This window comes from Bos indicus, chromosome 5, assembly GCF_029378745.1.
Source record: "Bos indicus isolate NIAB-ARS_2022 breed Sahiwal x Tharparkar chromosome 5, NIAB-ARS_B.indTharparkar_mat_pri_1.0, whole genome shotgun sequence".
NCBI classification, from domain to species: domain Eukaryota; kingdom Metazoa; phylum Chordata; class Mammalia; order Artiodactyla; family Bovidae; genus Bos; species Bos indicus.
Window position 1 is genome coordinate 56,643,003 of NC_091764.1, and position 25,888 is coordinate 56,668,890.

The 25,888-nt window shown below is 43.2% G+C and overlaps 1 protein-coding gene across 1 annotated transcript; it reads left to right on the top strand.

Moving 5' to 3' along the window:
* Nucleotides 1-300: 300 nt before the first annotated feature.
* On the top strand, nt 301-9,930 carry SDR9C7 (short chain dehydrogenase/reductase family 9C member 7). The gene is made up of 4 exons (XM_019960992.2): nt 301-787; nt 4,468-4,726; nt 5,348-5,511; nt 8,757-9,930. The coding sequence occupies exons 1-4, from the start codon at nt 487-489 to the stop codon at nt 8,972-8,974; spliced, it is 942 nt and encodes a 313-aa protein (XP_019816551.1). The 5' UTR covers nt 301-486; the 3' UTR covers nt 8,975-9,930.
* The last annotated feature ends 15,958 nt before the right edge of the window (nt 9,931-25,888 follow it).

The window sequence follows — 25,888 nt, forward strand, 5'->3', positions numbered from 1 at the left end:
AATTACATTTATTTACATGCTTGCATTCATAACAAATGATTTTGATCCCTGGGCTGGAGGTGGGGGATTGCCAGGATGGGTCTTCTGGGCTTAGTCCTCCTTGCTCCTTCCCCTGCTCAGGCCACACAGGTGAGCCACTTTTCAGCACCAGCATCACCACTGTGGTTTGTCCCATCCCTGGCACCTTCACCCCTAGGGCTGGAGGAGAGAGAGAGGCGGCCACCAGGATGGTCTGAAGTAACAAAGCTTCAGGTTTAACTTGAAATTCTTGCCTCTGGCTAATTGGTGTGGTGAGGCATCCACCTATACAAATTACAGAGTGGATCATGCAGGGGCTGTGCATCTGTTGCTGGCAGCTGAAGGGAGGAGAGCTCTTCTCAGCAGGCTCTAGCAGGTTTTGGCTCAGAGGGCACACCTCTCCAGCTATTCCCTGACCCCGATTCTTCTTGACCATCACCTGTCATCGCCGGCCCCTCCATACACACCATGGCAGCTATCTCAGACCTCTCCTTTATGTACCGCTGGTTCAAGAACTGCAATCTGGTCCGCAACCTCTCAGACAAGTACGTCTTCATCACAGGCTGTGACTCGGGCTTCGGGAACCTCCTGGCCAGGCAGCTGGTTGATCGGGGCATGCGGGTGCTGGCTGCTTGCTTCACTAAGGAGGGGGCCCAGAAGCTTCAGCAAGACACTTCCTATCAGCTGCAGACCATCCTACTGGATGTCACCAAGACAGAGAGCATCAAAGCAGCAACCCAGTGGGTGAGGGACCAAGTGGGTGAACAAGGTGGGACAAATTGCATTCTTTGGTTTTCTCAGTGTATCCTTCTTTTTCTCTCTGTCTCCCGCAGGCATCTGACAGTTATCAGGGACCCTGTTCAGGTAGGGTGGGAGAGAAAGGGACTGAGGCTGTAGCTTAGTGGGATTGGGAACTGCTGCGTGGTTTGGACTGTCCACATGCATGCATGCTAAGTTGTTTCAGTAGTGCCTGATTCTTTGAGACTCTATGGACTATAGCCCTGTAGATAGGCTCCTCTGTCCACGGGATTCTCCAGACAAGAATACTGGAGTGCGTTGCCATGCCCCTCTCCAGGGGAATCTTCCCTGGAGACTCAAGGATCAAACCCACATCTCTTGTGTCTTCTGCATCAGCAGGGGGGTTCTTTACCACTAGCACCACCGGAGAAGCGCACTGGACTGTCCACATGAAAAGATGATTTTCCAAGGAAGTTTTCTCTCCCAGAAACTCAGAGGGATGGCAGGGTTTGGTGGTAGCTGCACTAGAAGATCAGGGAGGAACATGTGTTCCGAATGTCCAAACCTTTAAATGTCTCACTGGGACTTCAGTTGTTCTAATCATCAGCTCCTGTAGAAATGTGAGCACGTTTCTTGTTGGGATCAGGCTGGAGGGAGGGGAGAGGGAACATGAGGTTGGACTCCCTGAGTCAGGGCATTTGTTCTCCTTGACTATATCAGGCTAGATTGCAGGGTGAGGAGTGAGACCTGTCCTCTTTCTCATATCATGATGGATACTGGGTTGACTTGAGGTTAAGTGTCTATGTCAGGAGGGCTGCTCTTATTGGGAAAGGAGTCTGTGGGCTAGGGCTAGACTAGGACTGCATGGGGACCAGCCCAGGGAGTTTCCCACATACAGGATGTGGGTGTAGGAATGGGAGGAAAGCGTGGCCCAGTTGTAGAAGCAGCAGTCTGGGGGAAGTCCTGCCTCCTGAGGGAACTAAACTGGGGACTGTGCACACGAGTCAGAGCAGAGAACTCTTGGGCCGAGAAGGGGCAGACAGTGACTCTTGCTGGATTTCCCTCTTTGGCATTTACCACTCTTCAGTACTCAATGTTTTACTTAGTTTTCCTACTTATCTATTTCTCCTGCTAGAATAAAACTTCTGGGGTTGGTGTGTGTGTTGGGAGGGTGTTGTTCCTTTTATTTACTATATATCCTGAGTACTTACTTGTGTCTGGCATCTAGTAAGGTGCTCAGTAAATATTTGTGAAAAGAACTAAGTAATGAATAATTCAGCAAGAGTGAGTTTCTTTCTTCAACATGCTGCCTCCCCCCAGTGCCCTACATTCAGCTTTGAGCCCCTTGTGTTAATGATTCACCAGGTAATATTAGTTTCCTATGGTTTCCCAGGCAACTCAGTGGTAAGAATCTGCCTGCAATGCAGAGATGCAGAGGGTTTGATCTCTGGGTCAGGAAGACCCCCTGGAGAAAGAAATGGCACCCCACTCCAGTATTCTTGCTGGGATAATCCCAAGGTCAGAGGAGCCTGGGCTGTATGTAGTTCATGAGGTCACAAAGAGCTGGACACAACCTGAAGTGATTGAGCACACGTAATAAATGCTGTAATAAATACACACAAACTTAGAGGCTTAAGGGAGCACATACTTATTATCTTATAGTTCCGGAAGTCAGAAGTCCAAAATGGGTCTCCCCAGGCTAAAATCAATGTGTTAACAGAGCTTTAAGGAAGACTGCTGTCATTGCCTTTTCCAGCTTTAGAGGCTGCCCGCACAACTTGGCTCATGACTTCTTCATCACCAAGGCCAGCAAGGTCGGGCGCAGTCCCTTTCATGCTGCCATCTCTCTGGTTCTCTGTCTTCTGGCTTCCTCTTCCATTTAGAAGGACCTTTGTGATTATATTGGGCTCAGCAGGCTAATCCAGAATATATTCCCCATTTTAAGGTCAGTTGAGTTAAATTTCATCTGCTACTTTAATTACTCTTTCCCATGTAATCCACCTTACACAGCTTCCCAGAATTAGTACAGGGTCTAAGCAGCACTGGGAAATGGGGGGAAGGGGTCCTCATACACTTTCTTGTTGCCCCTTAGAGTCTCTGGACATGACAAGTTGACCTGACCCTGAAGTTGTTCACAGAGTTATGAAAGTTCTCTAGACCTCTTTGCAGAGAAAAAAAAAAAGTTTAAGGCTGTCCTGGTTTACCAGCAGGCAGAGCTTTTTACCAGAACCACTCAGGTTTTACAGTCTTTGGGTCTCAGGGGCTCATGTCGTTCACTGCAAGGTAAGAGAGTCTCCTCTAGCTGGGAAGTTCTGAGTCCTGCCAGCCAGGGCTCTCCTGTGGTCTCTACTTGGAGGAAAGTAGAAAGAGAGGGTGGGGACACAGCTTGTGTGGGGACCCCTGCCCTAGAGGAAAGGGTGAACCAGGATTGGTGTGTACATCCAGACCTGCCCATGTGTGCGTGGAAGACTATCTTGAGGCTACATAGCCCAAGTGGGGTAGTGAGACAGGGGGAGGGGAAGGGAAGGAACCCCAAGCCCCTCCCCAGGTGGAATTTTACTTGGAACCTCAGTATGTAAAACAAATGAAAACTGAGGTTCTCCTGCATCTCCCTTCCTTAGCATGTTATGGGATTCAGCCTTAAAGCTCTCAGGATTGCAACCACAGGCTAGAAATGACCGTCCTAATCCAGCCAGCAGTGAACCTGAGGCCCAGGGAAAGGAAGTGATTTCAAGGCTAGAGTTAGAACCAGTACTAGAACTTGAGGCTCTTCAAGTCTGGCCCTTGCAGAGCTAAATGATAATACCTAGCATTATTTCTCTCCATTTATATTAATACCAACTCATTTAAATATTTCAAAGAGAGCTCTTTTCACATTTTTCCAAAATTATTTAAATGTTTTATATATTTGTTTATAAATCTTATTTCTTTTCTGGTTTGTGAACTCCTAGAAAAATAAGACCCTGTTTTGTTCATTTTGTGCCTCTAGCACCTTCCTTTATAACTGACAGATGCATGAAACGAATGAATGTGTGAATGGATGAATGAATGGAGAAATTTTGGTAATGTGTGAAGTAGAATTGGTTTCTTATACTCAGATGAATAGAGAGGGGGAAGTATGATGGGGGAAGGAATTGAAACATTAATTCATTGGTATGAAAATGAGATCTCTTTTTCCCTGAGCTAATAGCTTAGATCCTATTAAGCCTGGATCATAGTTTGTACAGGGCACAGCTAAGCTGATAGACTGTGTGCATCAGCAAAAGTGCCCCTCTAGGTATATGTCTGGGCTGTCATAGCTCCCAACCCCACACCCCCAGTCTGGCTGTCCTGTACTTTATGAAATGCTTAACCCACTCCAGTACTCTTGCCTGGAAAATCCCATGGATGGAGGAGCCTGGTAGGCTGCAGTCCGTGGGGTCACTAAGAGTCGGGCACAACTGAGCGACTTCACTTTCACTTTTCACTTTCATGCATTTGAGAAGGCAATGGCAACCCACTCCAGTACTCTTGCCTGGAGAATCCCAGGGACAGAGGAGCCCAGTGGGCTGCCGTCTATGGGGTCGCACAGAGTCGGACACGACTGAAGCGACTTAGTAGCAGCAGCAACCATCCTCAGCAGCCCAGAGCTGGTGGGTAGTGGACCCTGGTGATATTCCAGAGACACTGCTGATTTCTGTCTGGTTCTCTCTCCCTCCATCTTACCCCCAGGCCTCTGGGCCCTGGTGAACAATGCTGGTGTGGGCCTGCCCAGTGGTCCCAATGAATGGCTGACCAAGGAGGACTTTGTGAAGGTGATCAACGTGAACCTGGTGGGACTGATTGAAGTGACCCTCCATATGCTGCCCATGGTCAAGAAAGCCCGGGGCAGGGTTGTCAACATGTCCAGCAGTGGGGGCCGTGTGGCTGTCATTGGTGGAGGCTACTGCATCTCCAAGTTTGGTGTTGAGGCTTTCTCTGACAGCATCAGGTAACTGGGCCCAAGTGCCAAACCACTCAGGGTGGGAGTTCCGGGGGGTTTCACCCCAGGAAAAGAGAGCTGGGTTGGGGAAGTTATGGAGGGAAGATGTTATAACAGTAGCAAGAAGAAGACTAGCCCACCAGGGGCCTTCCCCAGGGACCTAGAAAAAAAGGGATGAAAAGAGGTGGGGTGGTGATGGGTAGCCTTCCCTTGGACTGCTTTGGGCCTGTGTGAGTAGGAGAGAGAGTCCCCCAAAGAGACAGAGAGGCCTGGAGGCAGATGCACTGTGGGCGACCTTCCAAGGATAATGCAAGCCTTGTATAGACCCTGCATTTCTTTGCCACCTGGATGTTGGGAGTGCGGCCGAGTGGGAGGGACCTGGTGGGAGCAAGGCGTGGTCTAGATTCTTCCGGGCTGGGCTGGCCTAATGTGAATTGCCCAGAGGCAGGCTTGGGAAAGGGCTTATTTGCATGAAAGCAGCGCTGGGCCTGGGTAGGAGTGGGGGGTCGCACCCCCAGGTTCCTGATCTCCCGGGGAGATCAGCTCCTCTGGAGGTGTCAGAGGTGATTCTCTCTGATGACCCTTGGTCATCGTGGGGTCCCAGACTGAGTCCAAGCTCTTTCTTCCCAGGCGTGAGCTCCACTACTTCGGGGTGAAAGTCAGCATCATCGAGCCGGGGAACTTCCGGACAGCCATTCTGGGCAAGGACGGCCTGGAAAAGCACATGCGCAAGCTGTGGGAGCGTCTGCCTCCGGAAACCCGCGAGAGCTATGGAGAGGAGTACTTCCGGATCTGTGAGCTCCCCAGAAGGGACAGGGGTCTCTGAGAGGGGTGGAGAGGTCTTGGGAGTCACCAACCCGATTTCGTTTTCCGGATATTGGGATGGAGGCTCGGAGCGGTTATGAGCCTCAGGCCACACCGCTGGAGGCAGAGCTGGGGTTTGAGAACTGCTGGGAGTACCAGAACCATACCTGCGGGGAGATGGGGTTCTTAGGAGAGATCTCCCCACCTCGGCCTCTCCCCGCGCGCCCGCCCACCATCACCACCCCACCCCCCACCCCGGTGCCAAACATCCCTATGCTGGTGAATCAGGTGCAGGTGAATCTGCCCTGGGTACAGAGAAGTTATTATGAGCACAGCTGCTTGGGCCAGATTGCCTGGGTTTGAATTCCGGCTCTGCCACTTACCAGCTAGAAGATTTTGGGAATGCTACCTAGTCATCGTAAGCCTCGATTTTCTCATTTAGAGAATGGAGTTAATGAGAGTGCCCACCTCCCAGGGCTTCTGTGAGGACTGATATCTATGAAGTATCTCACACGCATTAAGTGCTTGTTAGGTCAGTAAAGAGAAAAAGCACCCAGTATTTACAAGGAAGGCACTCTAGGCAGCTCTGTTTCTCCCTGAGCTAAGGGAATCCTGTGAATCTCAGGTCTCTTTGGAGAAGTGGAGAAGAGCCCTCACAGCTATTGGTTATCATGGCCAACCAAATAGCCTCCTGCCTTGTGAATCCCAGAATCAGGCCAGGTATCTTGGAGTGATTTGTGTGTGTGCGCGCGTGTGCACCCAGTCAGGCTCCTCTGTCCATGAAATGTTCCAGGCAAGAATCCTGGAGCAGGTCGCCATTTTCTTCTCCAGGGAATCTTAGACCCAAGGATTGAACCCATATCTCTTGCATTTCCTGCATTGGCAGGCGGGTTCTTTACCACTAAGCACCATTAGCCATACCCAAAATAGAACTATATTGGAAATGGCAGTTAATTGCAATCTAACCTAGGCACATTTCTGAGAATCAGCACAGAATCCCTGGAATAGGCATGTAAACAGGACACAGTGTTCTGGTGCCTAAGGGCCTGGAACTGAGCCACAGCCTGGCTTGGTTAGCATGCTTCAGAACAACATAGCCACCTGCCAAGTTTCTTTATCTCAACTCTGCCGGGGAAGCCACCCAAAGTTGCCCTTTTAGTCCACTTTCTTCCTAGGGAGGGAAGGACTGTTGGGTCCATACTAAGTGCCAAAGCCTCATCTCTGCTGTTTTATAGACTTTGCGTGTGTGTCAAGTTGCTTCAATCATGTCCGACTCTTTGCAACCCTATGGACTATAACCTGCCAGGCTCCTCTATCCATGGGATTCTCCAGGCAAGAGTACTGGAGTGGATTGCCATGCCCTCCTCAAGGGGATCTTCCCGACCCAGGGCTCAACCAGTCTTCCCGACCAGTCTCTTATGTCTCCTGCATTGAGGCTGATTCTTTACCATTAGCATCACCTGGGAAGCCCCTTTATAGACTATTTTGCTTAATTCTCACAATAGCATAAACGTTTCCTGGATGTCTGAATGCAAGGCTCATGTTCTTTCTCACTGTCCAGGAGACTGACAGGGGCTAAAGGGTACCTCTGTCTCCCATCCAATCTGTGTCAAGCTAGATGCTGAGCACAAAGCAGGAGCACAGTAAATATTTGAGAGAACAAGGAAAGAATGTGCCATAGACTATTTCCAGGTCTCAGATAGCTTCTTCCACCCTGCTGCTTCTTTGGGTCCTCCCTTCTTTCAGAACCTGGTTCAAAAGCCATCTCATCCCACCAGCCTGCCTCCCCTGATGATGGCATAGACTTCGCTGCCTCTGAGGGAGCCATGACCCTGAGCTTCTTGGATGAGGCCTTTGACACTCACCTGCCCGCATGGGCCCTGTTTGTGATGGACTCTGTGTCAGACCCATGGACAGAGCACAGAGTGTTGGATTCCTAAGACATTATCTCACCATAGACCTTCTGGCTTTAAGTCAGCATGGCTCTTTTGGTGGACCCCATTTGGGCTTAGCTCAGACTGTAAAGAATCTCTCTGCAATGCAGGCGACTCCATTGTTCCAGTTCAATCCCTGTATCGGGAAGATCCCCTGGAGAAGGGAATCGCAACCCACTCCAATATTCTTGCCTAGAAAATGGGGTGGCAAAGCTGAGGGACTTTCACTTTCAAAATGTAGTTTGCCTCTTTTCACTGCAGTTTTCTCCCTAGGAAAGAGAAAGGGAGTTCCTTGGAGTTGGGGTGGGGGGTTAAGGATACTTGAATAACTCTGTTCTGCCCTTACCAACCACCCACCAGCATCCTGCATGGAAGGGGTGACTTCTCTGCTTCCTGGACCATGCCCAAAATCAGGACAGCTTTTGCTCTCTCCTTGTTTTCAAGTTCTAAGTCCTTATCATGAATCCTGGCTCTCAGGCATCACTTCCTCCTGAGTTCTTGGGGTACTCAGTGAAGTATGAGCCCCATTGAGCTGTTCCTGTCTCAGCAGGGGTGAGGGTGCAGATCAGGGCTACATAAGCTTATCATGTGGCTTGTCTCCTGTATGTGTTGTTAGTACAGCGGACTTGGACCATCTCCACATCCATGTGCAGCAGGCTAACAGAATGGCCCTCACATTCGTCAGTGCCTTAGCTCATTAGAGCCCCATCATGACCTTATGACCAAAGCAAAGGCAGTGTTACTATTTTTTAATAACATCTTTCTTTCTCCCCTGCAGGCTTTTGTAGAAAATTTGGGAACTCCAGGAAGTTTTCCTAGGAGGAAAAAAAACCCCTCTAGTGACTAGGAATTTCACCAGACCATGTTTTTCCTTATTTCCTTCCAATTTTTCTGTGCACTTATATTCACCCATTTTCTTATCCTCTTCTCTACTGTCTACCCTGCTATTAGTCATCTTTATTATTTTCTAGGGCAGGGTATTATCATCCCCATTTTACAAATGATAACAGTTTAAGCTCAAGGTCACACAGCTAAAAAGTGGCAGAACTGAGCACAGTTCTTCTCATTGCTAGTCTAACACAATAGTAGGGATTCAATTCATAATTACTGAATTGGGGAAGGGAAATAAGATTATTTATAGTTTGTTTAAGGAACAGCCTAGAGCTTGTGAGATCTGCCTGAAATGTTAGATCTGTAATCTGATGGAAAAGGAGCTTGGATGGAATTTAGAAGACATGATCTTTAATAAAGAATAATAGAGCCTTTGTTTTTTTTTTTTCCTGTCTTGTACCCTCAAACAGATACTGACAACTTAAAGAGCACAATGCAGTTAGCAGACCCAAGGATCAGCGAAGTTACCAACAGCATGGAGCACGCCATTGTTTCCCGGAGCCCTCGCATCCGTTACAACCCGGGCCTGGATGCCAAACTCCTGTACCTCCCCTTGGCTAAGTTTCCCACCCCTGTGACAGATTTCATCCTGAGCCGGTACCTTCCAAGGCCAGCAGACAGTGTCTAAGCTGGGGAAGCTCAGGGGGGTGATCAGTGGAGTGTAGGGGAGGGGGTGAGAGAAGCCACCATCAGGTCACAAGAAGAGGGATCAGATGTTCTGGGAGTATTTTGCTTAGCTGACACCCTGCCTGCTGCTGGCAAATTTATGGGTAACTTCTAACAGAAAATACATGCCTCTTCTCACTCACTGGGGCCCACAGAAAGTTGAGGTGGCCTTTGCAAGTTCAAAAAGCTATATAGCATGAGGACTCCCTGGTGGTTAAAACTGCACTTTCAATGCAGGGGGTGCAGGTTTGATCCCTGGTCAGGGAGCTAAGATCCCACATGCCACACAATGTGGCCAAAAAGTAAAATTTTTTAAAAAATTACTTAAAGATCTATAGTATAGCTCCAAGAACATCTATTTCCCAGTCAGGAAATGACTTTTCTTGACCTGAAAGAGTCAGGGAAGGGAAAACTAGCTCCTGCTGAATCATGAGCCTCCCTCAGTTATCACCACCACTGGGAAACTTTGTGGGATACTGTAGCCCACAGGAAAACCCAACCACTTTCCTCTTGTGTCTCTAAATATGCATTAACCTTATTCACATAGCCCTTTATTTAAAGTATGTATTAGGACAGACACAAAATGCAAGATTGTATCACATAAAATTTATCCTAGTATTTTCTCTCTCTTTTATGGATTTCTGTATCCATAGGTGATTGGGACTCACATAAAATAACATTTATTTAATTACCATGGATTAATTCTTCAAATATTTATTGAGGACCTGCTACAGACTAGCACTGTGTAGGAGCTGGAAGGATACACTTCATTTCAGTTCAGTTGCTCAGTCATGTCCAACTCTGTGACCCCATGAACTGCAACCCGCCAGGCCTCCCTGTCTATCACCAACCTCCCTGTCCATCACCAAGGAAGGATAAAAATATGATTAAATCATGATCTTGGTTTTTCACTCTTTATTTTGTGGTTTTGTTTTTTCTGTTTTAGCATAGCATCTAGTACTAGAGATAGACAATAATAGAAAAAACAGAAATCAGTAAGTCAAATTTTTGGAGCTGTGAGGAACCCCTAAGTGAAAGTCACTCAGTTGTGTCCGACTCTTTGCAACCCCATGGACTATTCAGTCTATGTAATTCTCCAGGCCAGCATACTGGAGTAGGTTGCCTTTCCCTTCTCCAGGGGAACTTGGACTATTCCAACCCAGGGATCGAACCCAGGTCTCACACTAGTGAATTCTTTACCAGCTGAGCCGTAAGGGAAGCCCAGGGATACTGAAGTGGGTAGCCTATCTCTTCTCCAGCGGATCTTCCCAACCCAGGAATCGAACCAGTGTCTCCTGCATTGCAGGTGGGGAACCCAGGTCTCCCACATTGCAGGCGGATTCTTTACCAGCTGAGCCACAAGGGAAGCCCAAGGATAATGGAGTGGGTACCCAATCCCTTCTCCAGCAGATCTTCCCAACCCAAGGATCAAACCAAGGTCTCCTGCATTGCAGGCAGATTCTTTTCCAACTAATCTATCAGGGAAGCCCCGAGGAACCCTCAGTTCAGTCACTCAGTCGTGTCCGACTCTTGGCAACCCCATGAACTGCAACATGCCAGGCCTCCTTGTCCGTCACCAACTCCCAGAGCTTACTCAAACTTCTGTCCATTGAGTCAGTGATACCATCCAACCATCTCATCCTCTATCGTCCCCTTCCCCTCCTGCCTTCAACCTTTCCCAGCATTGGGGTCTTTTCAAATGAGTCAGTTCTTTGCATCAGGTGGCCAAAGTATTGGAGTTTCAGCTTCAGCATCAGTCCTTCCAATGAATATTGAATATGAATATGAATATTCAGAGCTCTCTATGTTATACAGCAACTTCCCACCATCTATTTTGCATACGGTAATGTGTATGTTTCAATGCTACTCTCTCGATTCATCACACCCTCTTCTTCCCCCACTGGGGCACAGACTTTTGACCCCAGTCACACAAGATTTATTTCCATTAAACAGGAAATGCTTACATAGTACCTGTTAGGTGCCAGACACTGGTTTATGTGCCTTACAAATACAAAGAATTGATGCTTTTAAATTGTGGTGCTGAAGAAGACTCTTGAGAGTCCCTTGGACAGCAAGGAGATCAAACCAATCAATGCTAAAGGAAATCAACCCTGAATATTCATTGGAAGGATTGATGCTGAAACTGAAGCTTCAATAGTATGGCCACCTGAAGCGAAGAGCTAATTCACTGGAAAAGACCCTGATGCTGGGAAAGATTGAGGGCAGGAAAAGGGAGCGACAGAGGATGTGATGGTTGGATGGCATCACCGACTCCATAGACATAAATTTGAGCAAACTCCAGAAGATAGTGAAGGACAGGGAAGCCTGGGGCATTGCAATCCATGGGGTTGCAAAATGTCAGACATGATTTAGCAACTGAACAGCAAGAACAACAGCAGCAAGGAGTGGGTGGAGTTTCCATAGAGCAGCACAGCTGGGCTGAGGCTCTTGATCACAGTGCTGGGGGCAGCATTTCTGCACACAGCCCACTGCTGCCATCTTGATTTGCAGGGTCATGTGCAGGTCTTCTCCACGTGGTCCACAGAGCTGAGGTGTCAGTCACAGCCATTGCACACGAATACCTTGGGTCTGAAGTGCCTGCTGCAAGGCCTCTGCAATTGGCACCATATGAGCAGGTGAAACAAGACAGACTCAAAGGAAAAGAAAAGAGAAAAGGTTAGACTTTATTACCCAGATTCTTTTTTACTTTCTCAGGAATTGTTAACAGGCTTTACCAGTGACAAAACAATGGAGATAAGTGTTTACTCTCAGTTACATCAGCCAAAGTAAGGGCTGCAAGTACTTACTATACTTGACATTTTGTGCTGGTAGTGAGTATATAGGGTTTCCATGTTAATTCAGTGGTAAGAATCCCCCTACCAAGGCAGGAGATGCAGGTTCGATTCCTGGGTTAGAAGGATCCCTTGGAGGAGGAAAAGGCAACCCACTCCAGTATCCTTGCCTGGGAAATCCCACGGACAGAGAAGCCTGATGTGCTACAGTACAGGAGGTCACAAAGAGTCAGATGCAACTAAGCATGCAGTGAGTACATAGGAATTAAATTTGGTTAATTCCTGATTGGCCTGTAGTGTGCTTCATTTTATTACTGGCCTTGGCAGAGTTTCTTCTCCTTTTATAACTTTTGCAGCTACAGAGATTAAGTTTAATAAGTTCAGTGTTGGTTTGTTAATAAGAAATGGAAGCAGGGGACTTCTCCAGGTAATGAAAACTCCATACTCCTTTTACCTCTGTTAGAGTAAATCTAACCTGTAACAGAATTAAAGGGCAGGGACTATGTATCTTTGTCTCAATCTTCTTAGCACATAACCCAATACCTGGCATGCACATGCTTGTTCCATTCAGTTGAATCTTGGAGTGAAATAGAAATGTTCTAGGTTAAATGCTCTGCTCATAGGAAATACACTGAATCTTAGCTGAAATTCTAACAGCAATTATCTTTGGGTAGTGAGATTCTTGTGCTTTTTTATTTCCTTCCTTATCCTTTTGCTATTTTCCAAAACCAGTGCTATAGACTACAACAGATGACTGCCTATAGGAAAGAGTTCCCTTCTCCTTATCTCATTCGTTTCTAATATGTGGGTTTTATTTTTACAAAATTGGCAATTTTACAAAAATTTTATGGGCACAGATAGTCAAATTGTTTTACGAAGAGCAAATGAAGACACTCTTTAGATTCTTTTAGTCAGTTATGTGGTATTTACTTCTACATATCTAAACAACATGCTTATGTTGTTTTTTATTTTTGAATCTCCCATTGGTTTCTCTGTGGGGTGATGAGACTAACCTGTTTCACCACTCTTACCCTATTGCCAGGTACATTCCAATCACCTCCATCCTTGCAGAAATTTGGCTAGATGGATGTTCATTGTTCACATTATGCTAACTTGGTAAATATTTTTGATTCAGTGAACAACATTTTATTTTCTCTAGAGTTAATAATTACCTTTATTGGCTTAGTTTTTGATGTTTTACCACTAAATTGACCTTGTTCCCTTCATCCTCCCTACCCCATCATTTTATAAACCACTTCTTAGTACATTCAAATATCTTAGATATTCTCTAATTTCATCTTCTAGAGCCTCTGGGCTTGCTCCAATCTGGGCTGACATCTCGAGGCCTGCTGCACAGCTTGGGATTCCTTTTCACTGACATCCTAGGACTTCCTTTGCCTTTATTCAATGTTGGACCCACTGTTGCCTGGATCTTTATGCCTTCCTTTTTTTTTTTTTTTTTTTTACTAATTCTCTCATTTTAGAGTATCTTTCTAACAAAGAGTCTATGGGATATAATACTTTTGAGAATTTCCATATCTGAAAATACCTTTACTTCGTGTTCATCTTTAATTAATACTGGCTGGATATAGAACCCCAGAATGGAAATTCCTTTCTTTCTGAAATTTTAAGGCATAACCCCCTTCTCTTATAGCTTCTATCATTACTATAAAGGAACCTGATGCCACTCTGACTCCTGACCCTTTACAAGAATCATGTTTCCCTCTCTGGAAGTCTATAGGATCTTCTCCTTATCTTCACTGTTCCTGACTTTCACCCCAGTGCCAGAGCCAGGGTCTGCTTTCACCCATTGTGCTTGGTGCTCCCCATCCATCTGGAAATTCATGTCCTTTATTTCTAGAAATCTTACTAAATTTTTCCTTGAAAATTGTATACATCACTATTTGTGTGCCCTCTTTCTAGAATTTCAAGTATTTGGAAGTTACATTTCTATGGTTTTCTGCATTCCATTTCTTTGCCTTAGCCCATCCACTGCGTTTTCATTTTTGCTATTATAATTTCCAAGAGCTCTTTTTTGTTCTCTGATTGTCCCTTTTTTAATAGTATCCTCTTCTTGTTTCATGCGTGTAGTGTTTCTCTTATCTCTGTGAAGATATTGAGAATATTGTATATATGTTTTCCCACTTGCATTTCATGCTTCCTTCAGGTGGCTTTATTCTGTCAGCTCATTTTGGTCTTTACCTTTCATACTTAATGTTTTCTTCTAAAGTCTGTTAATCCTTAGCTATTTGCTCACATTTGAATGGGGAACTAAAGAACTGCAAATTGGTGGGGCTTGTCGCTATTTTGCTCTGACTGGATTATTTCAGTGAATACCTGATATCAGTGTCCTAGGCTGGTTTTTTTCCCCTTCTCTCTCGGATTTCTCATATTCCCTGGAGAAGCTTTCCAGTCTCTCACCTGGAGAGTATCTCTGGCTGCCACCGTTTTGGTTGCCAAATTCAGGAAGAAAGCTGGGTCCATGGTTTCAGTGCTTATTTTGGACATTTCATTCCATCCCATTTCTCAGGACAATATCCATGCCCTCCACTCTGCCAAATGCCCAACCCCATTGTCATCTAGATACTCTCTGTTGTATCTTTATATTGACTACACCACTTCCTCCCAGGTGTGAGAGGGACAGTTCCTATACAACCCATTTGGGAGGGGATCCAATGGTCTGTTTCTTAAACAGGCTTCCAAACAATTCTTTTCTCTGCTCCTTCTCTACCCCTAGATCTATTCATGTTGCTGCAAATGGGATTATTTTACTCTTTTTATGACTGAGTAATATTTCCACTGTATATGTATAAAGCACATCTTCTTTATCCATTCATCAGTATTTGGACGTTTAGGTTTCTTCCATGTCTTGGCTATTGAAAATAGTGCTGCAATGAACATTGGGGTGCATGTATCCTTCCAAATTATAGTTTTCTCTGGATATATGCCCCAAAGTAAGATTGCAGGATCATACAGTAGCTATATTTTCAGTTTTTTAAGGAACTACCATACCATTCTCCATGGGCTTCCCAGGTGGCTCAGTGGTAAAGAATTCACCTGCCAATGCAGGAGACACAGGAGATGTAGGTTTCATCCCTGGGCCAGGAAGATCTCCTGGAGAAGGGAATGGCAACCCACTCCAGTACTCTTGCCAGGAAAATCCTATAGACACATGAGCCTGGCAGACTATAGTCCATGAGGTCGCAAAGAGTTGGACACAACTGAGCATACTGTTCTCCATAGTGGCTATAGCAATTTATATCTCACCAACAGTATAGGAGGGTTCCTTATTCTCCACACGCTGTCTAGCATTTATTTGTAGATGGCCATTCTGACTGGTGTGAGGTGATACTTCACTCTAGTTTGCAGTTTTGAGTTGTATTTCTCTAATAATTAGCAAAAGTGTGAAAGTGTTAGTCACTCAGTCATGTCAGGTTATTTGCGACCTCAAAGACCATATGGCCTCTGTCCATGGAATTCTCCAGGCAAGGATATTGAAGTGGATAGTCATTCTCTTCTCCAAGAGATCGTCCCAATCCAGGGATCAAACCTGGGTCTCCCACTTTGCAGGCAAATTCTTTACCATCTGAACCACCAGGAAGTGTTTTTCCAGTAATCATGTACAGATGTGACAGTTGGATCATAAAGAAGACTGAGTGCTAAAGAACTGATGCTTTTGAACTATGGTGCTGGAGAAAACTTTTGGGAGTCACTTGACAGCAAGGAGATCAAACCAGTCCATCCTAAAGGAAATCAACCCTGAATACTCATTGGAAGGACTGATGCTGAAGCTGAAGCTCCAATACTTTGATCATCTGGTACAAAGAACCAACTCATTGGAAAAGACCCTGTTGCTAGGAAAGATTGAGAGCAGGAGAAGAAGGGGGCAACAGAGGATGAGATGGTTAGATGGCATCACTGACTCAGTGGACATGAGTTTGAGCAAACTCCAGGAGATAGTGAAAGACAGGGAAGCCTGGCATGCTGTAGTCCATGGGGTCACAAAGAGTTGGACATGACTTAACAACTGAACAACAACAATATTTACCAATGTTGAACATCTTTTCATGTGTCTTTGAGCCATCTGTATGTTTCCTTTTTCTTTTTGTGGGGGACATGCCATGTGGCATGTGGGATCTTAGCTCCCCAAAAAGGGATTGAACCTATGACCCCTACAGTGGAAATGTGGAGTCCTAAATCCTGGAACAACCAAGGAATTCCCATCTCTATGTCTTCTTTGGAGAAATGTCTATTTAGATCTTCTGCCTATTTTTTGATTGGGTTGTCTGTTTTTTTAATATTGAGCTATATGAGCTGTTGGTCTATTTTGGATGTTAATCTCTTGCCAGTTGTTTGCAAATATTTTCTTCCATTTCTGTAAGTTGTCTTTTTGTTTTGTTTATGGTTTCCTTTGCTGTGTAAAAGATTTTAAGTTTAATTAGATCTCATTTCTTTACTTTTGTTTTTATTTCCATTTCTCTAGGATATGGATCCAAAAACACACTGCTGTGTTTTATGTCAAAGAGTGGTTTGTCTATGTTTTCCTCTAGGAGTTTTATAGTATCCATTTTTATATTTAAATCTTTAATGTATTTTGAAGGGTTTTTTTGTGTGTGGTGTTAGTGAATGTTCTAATTTCATTCTTTTACATGTAGCTGCCCAGCTTTTCTGGAAACCTGCTTTTGAAAGTGTCACAATACCTACCCTGAGCATGCTGAAAAGTCAAGAGAAGCCACTTATCACACAATCTAGAACCATGCTATTTAAAATAGTTCTGGTAGCCCAGTATCACCTGGGAATTTATTTTAAAATGCAAAAACTCAGTCTCCACCCCTGCCAAATTTACTGAATCAGAATCCACATTTTAACAAGATCTCCAGCTATTTCATGGCCAAATGAAAAATCAAGAAGCACTAATCCATAGCAATAGCCCTTAATGTTCATTCAGCAGTATTAAATTGGGTTTGGAGATCAGGATCTTTCAAATCAATTCACACAATTCACACAAATCAATTCACATATCCTTAGGGGTACGACCTTCAAGAAAAAAACAGTGGTTAGTAATACAAATTAAGTGGTGATCCAGAACAGATCCCGGGACTTCAAGTTCTGAAAGTAGTTATGGCATTTTTCAGAGTAAAGACTCAAAAGAATGCCAAATACAGACACAGTTTACTTTACTGGAAAAACATATAAAGTGATGTATTTCTTATGCCTTATTGGGAACCAGATTTTCAAATTTATTCTTATTATAAATGCCTGATAAATACATGATATTGACAAAGATTACAACAGTCACTTAACCTTTTACCAACCCTTTGCCAAATTTTGACTCTGAAGAACTAGAAAGAAACATGTACTGCCTTGAAAATAAGGCCATCTGTTCTCTCCAATCCAGGTCCTTTACAGATCCAGGATATTAAACCTCCAGAAGAAAAGACTCACAGACTGAAATTTGGTCACTTGGCTCAAGGTGTGAGAAGGAGTATGCTCTATGAAATCTCATTAGGACTGGAACAATGTAGCTGGTAGCTTTACATAACTTGGCATTATCAAATTATAGCTACAGATTGAGTGCACTGACCTTAAATAAACAAGCCTAACACCAGCAGGCCAAAGGCTAATAAGATTAGCCAATTGTCTGGGGTAAGGAAACCGGTCAGGCCATGAGAGCAGAGTTCATAGGACAGTCAACTGACTCAGGTGAATTATTGCAAACCATAGCTGCAATGGAAAGTAGGAATAAGCATTTGTTTAGAGTCTGCCCTGAAAATACAAATAAGGAAAGTGAGTGAGCAGAAGTGTAATCGTACAATTACAGGGACCTTGTCGGTTCCTGGTCCTGCTGAATCAGCTGGATGCATCCTGGGCTGAGCTCAGCAAGAGGAACTTTTACTTGAGAGGTTACATAGACAGAAAAAGAACCATGTCATTTGTAAAAGCATGCTCAGGTTGGTGTTGGTGCCAAGGGTTAGGTCAAAAAAATTATTCAGAAGTGCAGCTGAGTAAATGAGGTGAAAGTGAACACAAGACAGTTTTCAAGGATGTCAGAAGGGTTGGATCAGGTGTGAGGAGCAGATTAGCAGGTGTGAGGAGGTACAGAACAAGACCAGGAATGAGTTCCTTTGACTCCTGCATTTCCTGCAGTAGCTACTTCAAAGACCTCCATGGAGTCAGATGTTAGCTCTGAAGATTCCATTTGGACAACTTCTGGTGTAGGAATGTTCTTTTAGATAGGATCTCTAATTTGGATAAACAGAAGTTTGGTAAACATAGTGTTATCTGAATGGAGTAATAATCACTGTAAACTAACACCTGAAGCTCAATGAAACTATATTTCAGAGACAATCTCTCAAAATGGAATCTTTTCCTCTCTTGGGAAAAAATAAATGAGTTGAGTCCTCACTTTAATGAAGTATAGGATAGGATAAGGGTATCAGAGTGGGTTTTATTTTAACCAGCTATATGTCTATCTTCCCTGGTGGCTTAGATGGTAAAGAATCTGCCTGCAATGTTGAAGACTTGGGTTCAATCCCTGGGTGGGGAAGATCCCTTGGAGAAGGGAATGGCAACCCACTCCAGTATTCTTGCCTGAAAAATCGCATGGACAGAGGAACCTGGAGGGCTACAGTCCATGGAGTCACAAAGAGTCAGACACGACTGAGAGACTAGCACTGATACACACACACACTTATCTTCCAGAGAAAGATACTATAATTGTTATCAGGGATGGATCAAAGAGTGTTAGGATTTTGTGTCTTTGTGTTATGGGGAGAGAATGAGACTGTGTTCATTTATATAAAAGAAAGTTATATCTTGCCATTAAAGGCATAAATTTGTTTTGTTCTTGTATGGAAGTTCAATATGATTAGAAGGATTGGGTGGATGCTGAGTAGCCAAAGGGAGGGAACATGCTGGTTATGAAGCTATTTTTTCTAAGTTTCTCCCCTGCTTTGCTCTGTTTAGTGCTGCTGTGCCTTGGACCCTGCAAGCTTCTCTAGCAGCTCTCCCTGTTAGGATCTTCTAGTAGAGATTCTACAAGGAGCCTAGAAGGCTGGTGGTATGCGATTTTGCTTTCTGTTTGCTTTCTGTTCCTATCATTGCCCCCCCTAGCAATTGGTCCTCACTCTCATATCAGCACTTGGTTTCAGTAGCAATACTTGACTGCAGTCCATATTCATTGCAAGGACTGATGCTGAAGCTCTTATACTTTGGCCACCTGATTCAAAGAACCAACTCATTAGAAAAGACCCTGATGCTGGGAAAGATTGAAGGCAGGAGGAGAAGGGGATGACAGAGGATGAGATGATTGGATGACATCACCAACTCAATGGACATGAGTTTAATCAAGCTCTGGGAGATGGTGAAGGACAGGGAAGCCTGGCATGCAGCAGTCCATGGGGTCGCAAAAAGCTGGACATGACTGAGCGACTGAGCAACAACAACAACTTGACTGCAGGTTGCAGATCTTTCCTCTACTCCCCAAACTGGCATCATTATACCTCTTCAGAGATACCAACACCAGCCTGCTAACACCTCCTCCCCAGAGGTCTGAGGCTCAGCTCTGCAGAGACTTCCTCCAAGCTCCAAGGGCACTGGCACCTTCCAGCCAGTGCTTCATCCTCAGGGATCTGAGTTTTAGCTCCTTGAGAGTCTCTCTTTGGAGCACAGAGATTCAAATAATCCCCCAATCTTTTCTTTCCCAGCCCTAGGAGTGGCAGTTACTTCTTGCAGTTCTACCACCAGAAAACTTCTATGTTCCCTGTTTGTCTTTTCAGTTCTTTCAATCACAGATTAATGTTTTATGTTAAATTCTCTCTCTTAAAATAGCTAGTGTGTTTTATGTTTTTACGTACTTAGGCCCTGACGGATACTCATACCCCTAGCTATTCTGACATACTCCTACACCCTTTTAGGAGATGAAGCCATCTCCCCAGCTGAAAATCACTGCTGTAATTTAGCCACTTATTATGTCCCAGTTTGTCTGGAACTATACTGATTTATGCCTGTTATCCTGACATAATTATTAATAGTGTAATGAAATAATAGTTCTCTTAGATATTAAGAGCCACTTGTGGGAATGTTTTATATCTTTCAAATATATTGTAGAGCAAGAAAATCAGAACCACTGCTATAAAGGTATAGTAATCTAAACAGTATGACACTGGTTTAAAAACAGACATATAGATCAATGGAATAGAATTGAAAGCTCAGAAATAAACTCAACTAATGTTTGACAAAGAAGCCAAGAACACTCAAAGGAAAAAGGATAGTCTCTTCAGTAAAAATGATAATGATAAGAAAACTAGATATTTACATACAAAAGACTGAAATTGACTATCTTACCCCATTCACAAAAGTTAATTTGAAATGGATCAAAAACTTAAATATTAAGACCTGAAACTGTAAAATGCCTGGATGAAAATATATCAGAAAAGCTACTTGACCCTGGTTTTGGCAACAATTTTTAGACTATGATACCAAAATAAACAAATGCAAAAGCAAAAATAAACAAGCTCCTTGATATTGGTTTGGCAATGATTTCTTGGGATATGATACCAAAAGAAACAAATGCAAAACCAAAAATAAACTGAAACATTAAACTAAAAACTTCTACACAACAGAAGACTCAGTGAACAAAATAAAAAGGCATCCTAAGAATGAGGGAAAATATTTGAAAACCATATATCTGATAAGAGGTTAATATCCAAAAATATAAGAAACTCATACAACTCAAAAACAAAGCCAAAACAAAACAACACAATTTAAAAATGGGCAGAGGACTCAGACATTTTTCAAAAGAAGATATATGAATGGTCAACAGGTTCATGAATAGATGCCCAACATCGCTAATCATAAGAGAAATTCAAATCAAAAATACAGTGTACCCTTCTATTAGAATGGCTACTATCAAAAAGACAAGAGATTGGCAAGGATGTGGAGAAAATGGAATCTTGCGCACTATGAGTAGGAATGTAAATTGGTACAGCTACTGTGGAAAAGCAATATGGAGGTTCCTAAAGAAATTAAAAACAGAACTACCGTGTGATCCAGCAATCCCACTCCGAGTATGTATACAGAGGAAATGAAATCACTATATCGAAGAGATATCTGTGTCTCCATGTTCGTTGCAGTATTACTCACAGTGACCAAGAGGTGAAACAGCTTCAGTGTCTTTTGATGGATGAATGGATAAAGAAAATGTGATATACACACACACACATATATATGTGTGTATCATACAATGAAATATTATTAAGCTGTTTAAAAATAGAAGGAAATCCTGTCATTTATGACAACATGGGTGGACTGTGAGGGCATTATGCTAAGTGAAATAGTCAGAGAAAGACATTTACTGTATGATATCACTTAAATGTGGAATTTAAAAGAAGCTGAATGCATAGAAACAGTGGAATGGCTGCTGCTGGGGGCTGGGAGGGTGAAGAAAATGGGGAGATATTTGTCAAAGGATACAAACTTCCAATTATAAGATGAATAAATTGAGGAAATCTAACATACAACAATATACCAGGGCTTCCCTGGTAGCTCAGTTGGTAAAGAATCCACCTGCAATACAGGAGACCCCAGTTGGATTTCCTTCCAGGGAGTAAGCATCTTTTAATTTCATGGCTGTAATCACCATCTGCAGTGATTTTGGAGCCCAAAAAAATAAAGTCTGAAGGAAAAAAAAAAAAAGTCTGACACTGTTTCCACTGTTTCCCCATCTTTTTCCCATGAAGTGATGGGACCAGATGCCATGATCTTCGTTTTCTGAATGTTGAGCTTTAAGCCAACTTTTTCACTCTCCTCTTTCAATTTCATCAAGAGGCTTTTGAGTTCCTCTTCACTTTCTGCCATAAGGGTGATGTCATCTGCGTATCTGAGGTTATTGATATTTCTCCCGGCAGTCTTGATTCCAGCTTGTGCTTCTTCTAGCCCAACGTTTCTCATTATGTACTCTGCATATAAGTTAAATAAGCAGGGTGACAATATACAGCCTTGATGTACTCCTTTTCCTATTTGAAACATGTTTAAGCAACGCAAAAAACAGATGAACAATTTTGGAGTGTAAGAAATTTAAAATGTAAAATTTTACTGAATTAAAAGAGACAGCATCTTAAGTGCTTAAGGTTAACACCTTGTTTCAGGGTAAGGTTTCTGGGTAAAACCAGGCTCCTTAGTTGGGATTGAGCAAAGAAGTCATAACATTCATATTCCCCTAAATGACAGCTTTCAGTGCTGCATCTCAAATACTCCTAAATACTGCCAAAAGGCCTAGCAGAGAGGTTACACCAAAAGCTGAGCCTCCATGAGCAGCCCAGATATGCTGTGTTCCAGAATGTAATTGATAGATAAGACTCCTGGTGGGTGGGAGGCTAGCTGGTAAAGATAGCTCTGTTCTTTATCACTTCTGGAAATAAGTTCAAAGGTTGCTTAGATAATAAAAATCAGTTACAGAAAAAAAATACTGGGTTGACCCAAAGTTCATTTGGGTTTTCCATAACGTCTTATGGAATGAACTTTTTGGCCAACCCAATATGATGATGATGACTTTTAAATCTTTGATGTTGACATGGAAAAACTGCTGTTTTCCATGTCTCATGGAAACAGTCATGTCTCATTTAGACAAGACTGTTCTCCTCTCATGTAACAAGAAAATGAGTGTTATGTGCAATACAGAAATTACATAGCAGAATGGAAACAGCAAACAATCATAAAAACGGAGGGTAGTAAAAATACCTCTCAAATAGAGCATTAAATTCTCATGTAAAAAGAAGAGTTACCAGGAATATTTTTAAGAAATTCAATAATTTTCTAGTTATAAGACTCACATTTTAAAAGATGCTGAGAACTTCCAGATGTACAAACTGATTTAGTAAAGGTAGAGGAATCAGAGATCAAATTGCCAACATACACTGGATCATAGAAAAAGCAAGGGAATTCCAGAGAAATATCTACCTCTGCTTCATTGACTATGCTAAAGCCTTTGACTGTGTGGATCACAACAAATTGTGGAAAATTCTTAAAGAGATGGGAATACCAGACCATCTTACCTGCCTCCTGTGAAACCTGTATGCAGGCCAAGAAGCAACAGTTAGAACCAGACATGGAACTATGAACTGGTTCCAAATTGGGAAAGGAGTGCTTCAGGGCTGTATATTGTCACCTTGTTTATTTAACTTCTATGCAGAGTACATCGTGTGAAATGCCAGAATATGAGAGGATTCAAAATTGCAAGTGGAAGTTGCAAATGGAAGCATTCTCAACTATATACTACACAAATGAATTAATTACCTACCCTAATCAGTATTTAGTAGTTGCAGAGTTCAAGGGTAGATTAAGTTGCAAGGCAGGTATCTAAAGGCAGGTAGCTTGATTAAAAATAGCTTTTCCCCACTCTGCAGTAGTTTGAGCATGAACAGTCCAGGGTGGTGTGACAGGTCTAAAATGTCAGGAATCCTGCCCTTAGACCTTGTTGCTTTACCATATCTAACTGTGGTCCTTGTTCACATAGTCCAGTATGACTTGTCATCAAGTATTCATGAGAACCAAAGTGTAGAGTTCAGTGATTTTTAAGTTGTGTAACCATTAACTCCTATCTAGGACATGTCATTCCAGGTCATGTCCTTCCTAGGAAAAGAAACCCTGTGCCCATCAAACAGTCACTTGCCATTCTCCTGTCCCTCAGCCCCTGTCAATCATTAATTCACTTTCTGTCACTATGGCTTCTTATTCTGAATATTTCATATAAATGGAATTATACAGGGGGTGATCTTTTGTGTCCTATCTCTTTCATTGAAACCAGAGTTCTCACTGAGAAAGTAGTAAGAAATAAGGAAAAGGAGAAAACTAGAATGAAACCTGAGATATTAGGTTGGAAATGGAGGTATCTGTGTGAAGAGAGGATATTTTCGATTGATAGATTGATTCAAAAGTGACTACGTTTGCGGGTGTATGTGAACACATATGTATGTTCCATAACTCTCTCACTGAGAGGGTTTGGGAACAACAACCTGCTAGTATCAATGAGAACACCTAGCATCCAGATCTTGGCTTTTAAACATCATTCTCCACTAAAAAGAAACAAGATAGTGATGTCAGGGCTGATGCAGGGAAAGTAAAAGTAGAGCCTGGAACACATATTTGTGCTGGAAATAAGGAAAATGCTAAAAGAATGATGGTGACATGATAACTGGGTACAGAAGCTGGTTTGAAGGGGTTCCACTTGCTAAATGGGTGACAAGTTGAGCATCAAAATATTATTAAATTTAATAGAAAATAACCAATTGAATAAAGTAGTAAATCGTAAGTTCATACTGATATGTTAATTAGGTAATGAGTAATATAATATTTAAATAGTTTCACAATCATTTCTTAAAGCTCAACATTCAGAAAACTAAGATCATGGCATCCAGTCCCATCACTTCATGGGAAATAGATGGGGAAACAGTGGAAACAGTGGCTGACTTTATTTTTCTGGGCTCCAAAATCACTGCAGATGGTGATTGCAGCCATGAAATGAAAAGACGCTTACTCCTTGGAAGGAAAGTTATGACCAACCTAGATAGCATATTGAAAAGCAGAGACACTACTTTGCCAACAAAGGTCCATCTAGTCAAGGCTATGGTTTTTCCAGTAGTCATGTAGGGACATGAGAGTTGGACTGTGAAGAAAGCTGAGTGCCGAAGAATTGATGCTTTTGAACTGTGGTGTTGGAGAAGACTCTTGAGAGTCCCTTGGACTGCAAGGAGATCCAACCAGTCCATTCTGAAGGAGATCAGTCCTAGGTGTTCATTGGAAGGACTGATGCTAAAGCTGAAACTCCAATACTTTGGCCACCTCATGCGAAGAATTAGAAAAGATCCTGATGCTGGGAGGGACTGGGGGCAGGAGAAGGGGACGACAGAGGATGAGATGGCTGGATGGCATCACCGACTCGATGGACATGAGTTTGGGTGAACTCCGGGAGTTGATGATGGACAGGGAGGCCTGGCGTGTTGCGATTCATGGGGTCGCAAAGAGTCGGACATGACTGAGCAACTGAACTGAACTGAACTTAACAATCATTTCACAAAACACTAATTACCAAGACAAATAAATTTGACAGTAGAGAAATTTGTCAGACACCACCTGAATCAAGTGATGAAAGTGAACTTTAATAGTAATGGGACAAACTGAAATTGTGTGCCACCTGAGAGGATGCAATGAGAGAAACAGCTTCACCTGTGTGATACTCATGCATAGCCTAAATCCAACCTTCAGGAAATGGCAGACACACCCAAACTGAGGTACATTCTACAACATAACTGGTCTGTAATCTTCAAAAGTGTTTAAGTCATGAAATTCAAGAAAAGACAGAGAAACTGCTTCAGACAGAAGGAGATAAAAAGATACAACAAATGAATACAACCTATAATTCTTAACTGGATCTTTGCCTACAAAGAACAGTATTAGGACAACTGGCAAAACTTACACAGGGCCTAAGATTAGATGGTAGTCCTGTAACACTGTTAATTGCCTGTTTTTGATGACTGCTTGGTGGTTATGTAGAATGATCCTGTTAGTGGGAAATACAACCAAGGGTGATGTGGCATTATGTTAGCAACTTGCTCTCAAATAATTCAGGGAAAAAAATAGCTTTTTACTGTAGGTGAAGCTTTTAAGTATTTTTGAGATTGTTTCAATGTAGAAAAAACAAAGCACACAACAGAATGTTCCAGAAAGCAATATTTATTTATCTAAGAAACTAGCAATAGCTCTTGTTTCTACGGAAGAGAACTGGAGAACTAAGAGATAGTTATAAGGGAAAGAGTACTTTTTATTGCATACCTCTTATCAGTTCAGTTCAGTCGCTCATTCGTGTCCAACTCTTGGTGACCCCATGAACCGCAGCATGCCAGGCCTCCCTGTCCATCACCAACTCCCAGAGTCTACCCAAACCCATGTCCATCGAGTCAGTGATGCCATCCAACCATCTCATCCTCTGTCGTCCTCTTCTCCTCCTGCCCTCAATCTTTCCTAGCATCAGGGTCTTTTCAAATGAGTCAGCTCTTCGCATCAGGTGGCCAAAGTATTGGAGTTTC

What these genes read in the sequence shown, in the direction of transcription:
- SDR9C7 (XM_019960992.2), top strand. Translation starts at nt 487, where the DNA reads ATGGCAGCTATCTCAGACCTCTCCTTTATGTACCGCTGGTTCAAGAAC. An exon ending in GGACCAAGTGGGTGAACAAG is followed by an intron (nt 788 to 4,467) that starts GTGGGACAAATT and finishes TCTTACCCCCAG; the next exon opens with GCCTCTGGGCCCTGGTGAAC. An exon ending in GCTTTCTCTGACAGCATCAG is followed by an intron (nt 4,727 to 5,347) that starts GTAACTGGGCCC and finishes CTTTCTTCCCAG; the next exon opens with GCGTGAGCTCCACTACTTCG.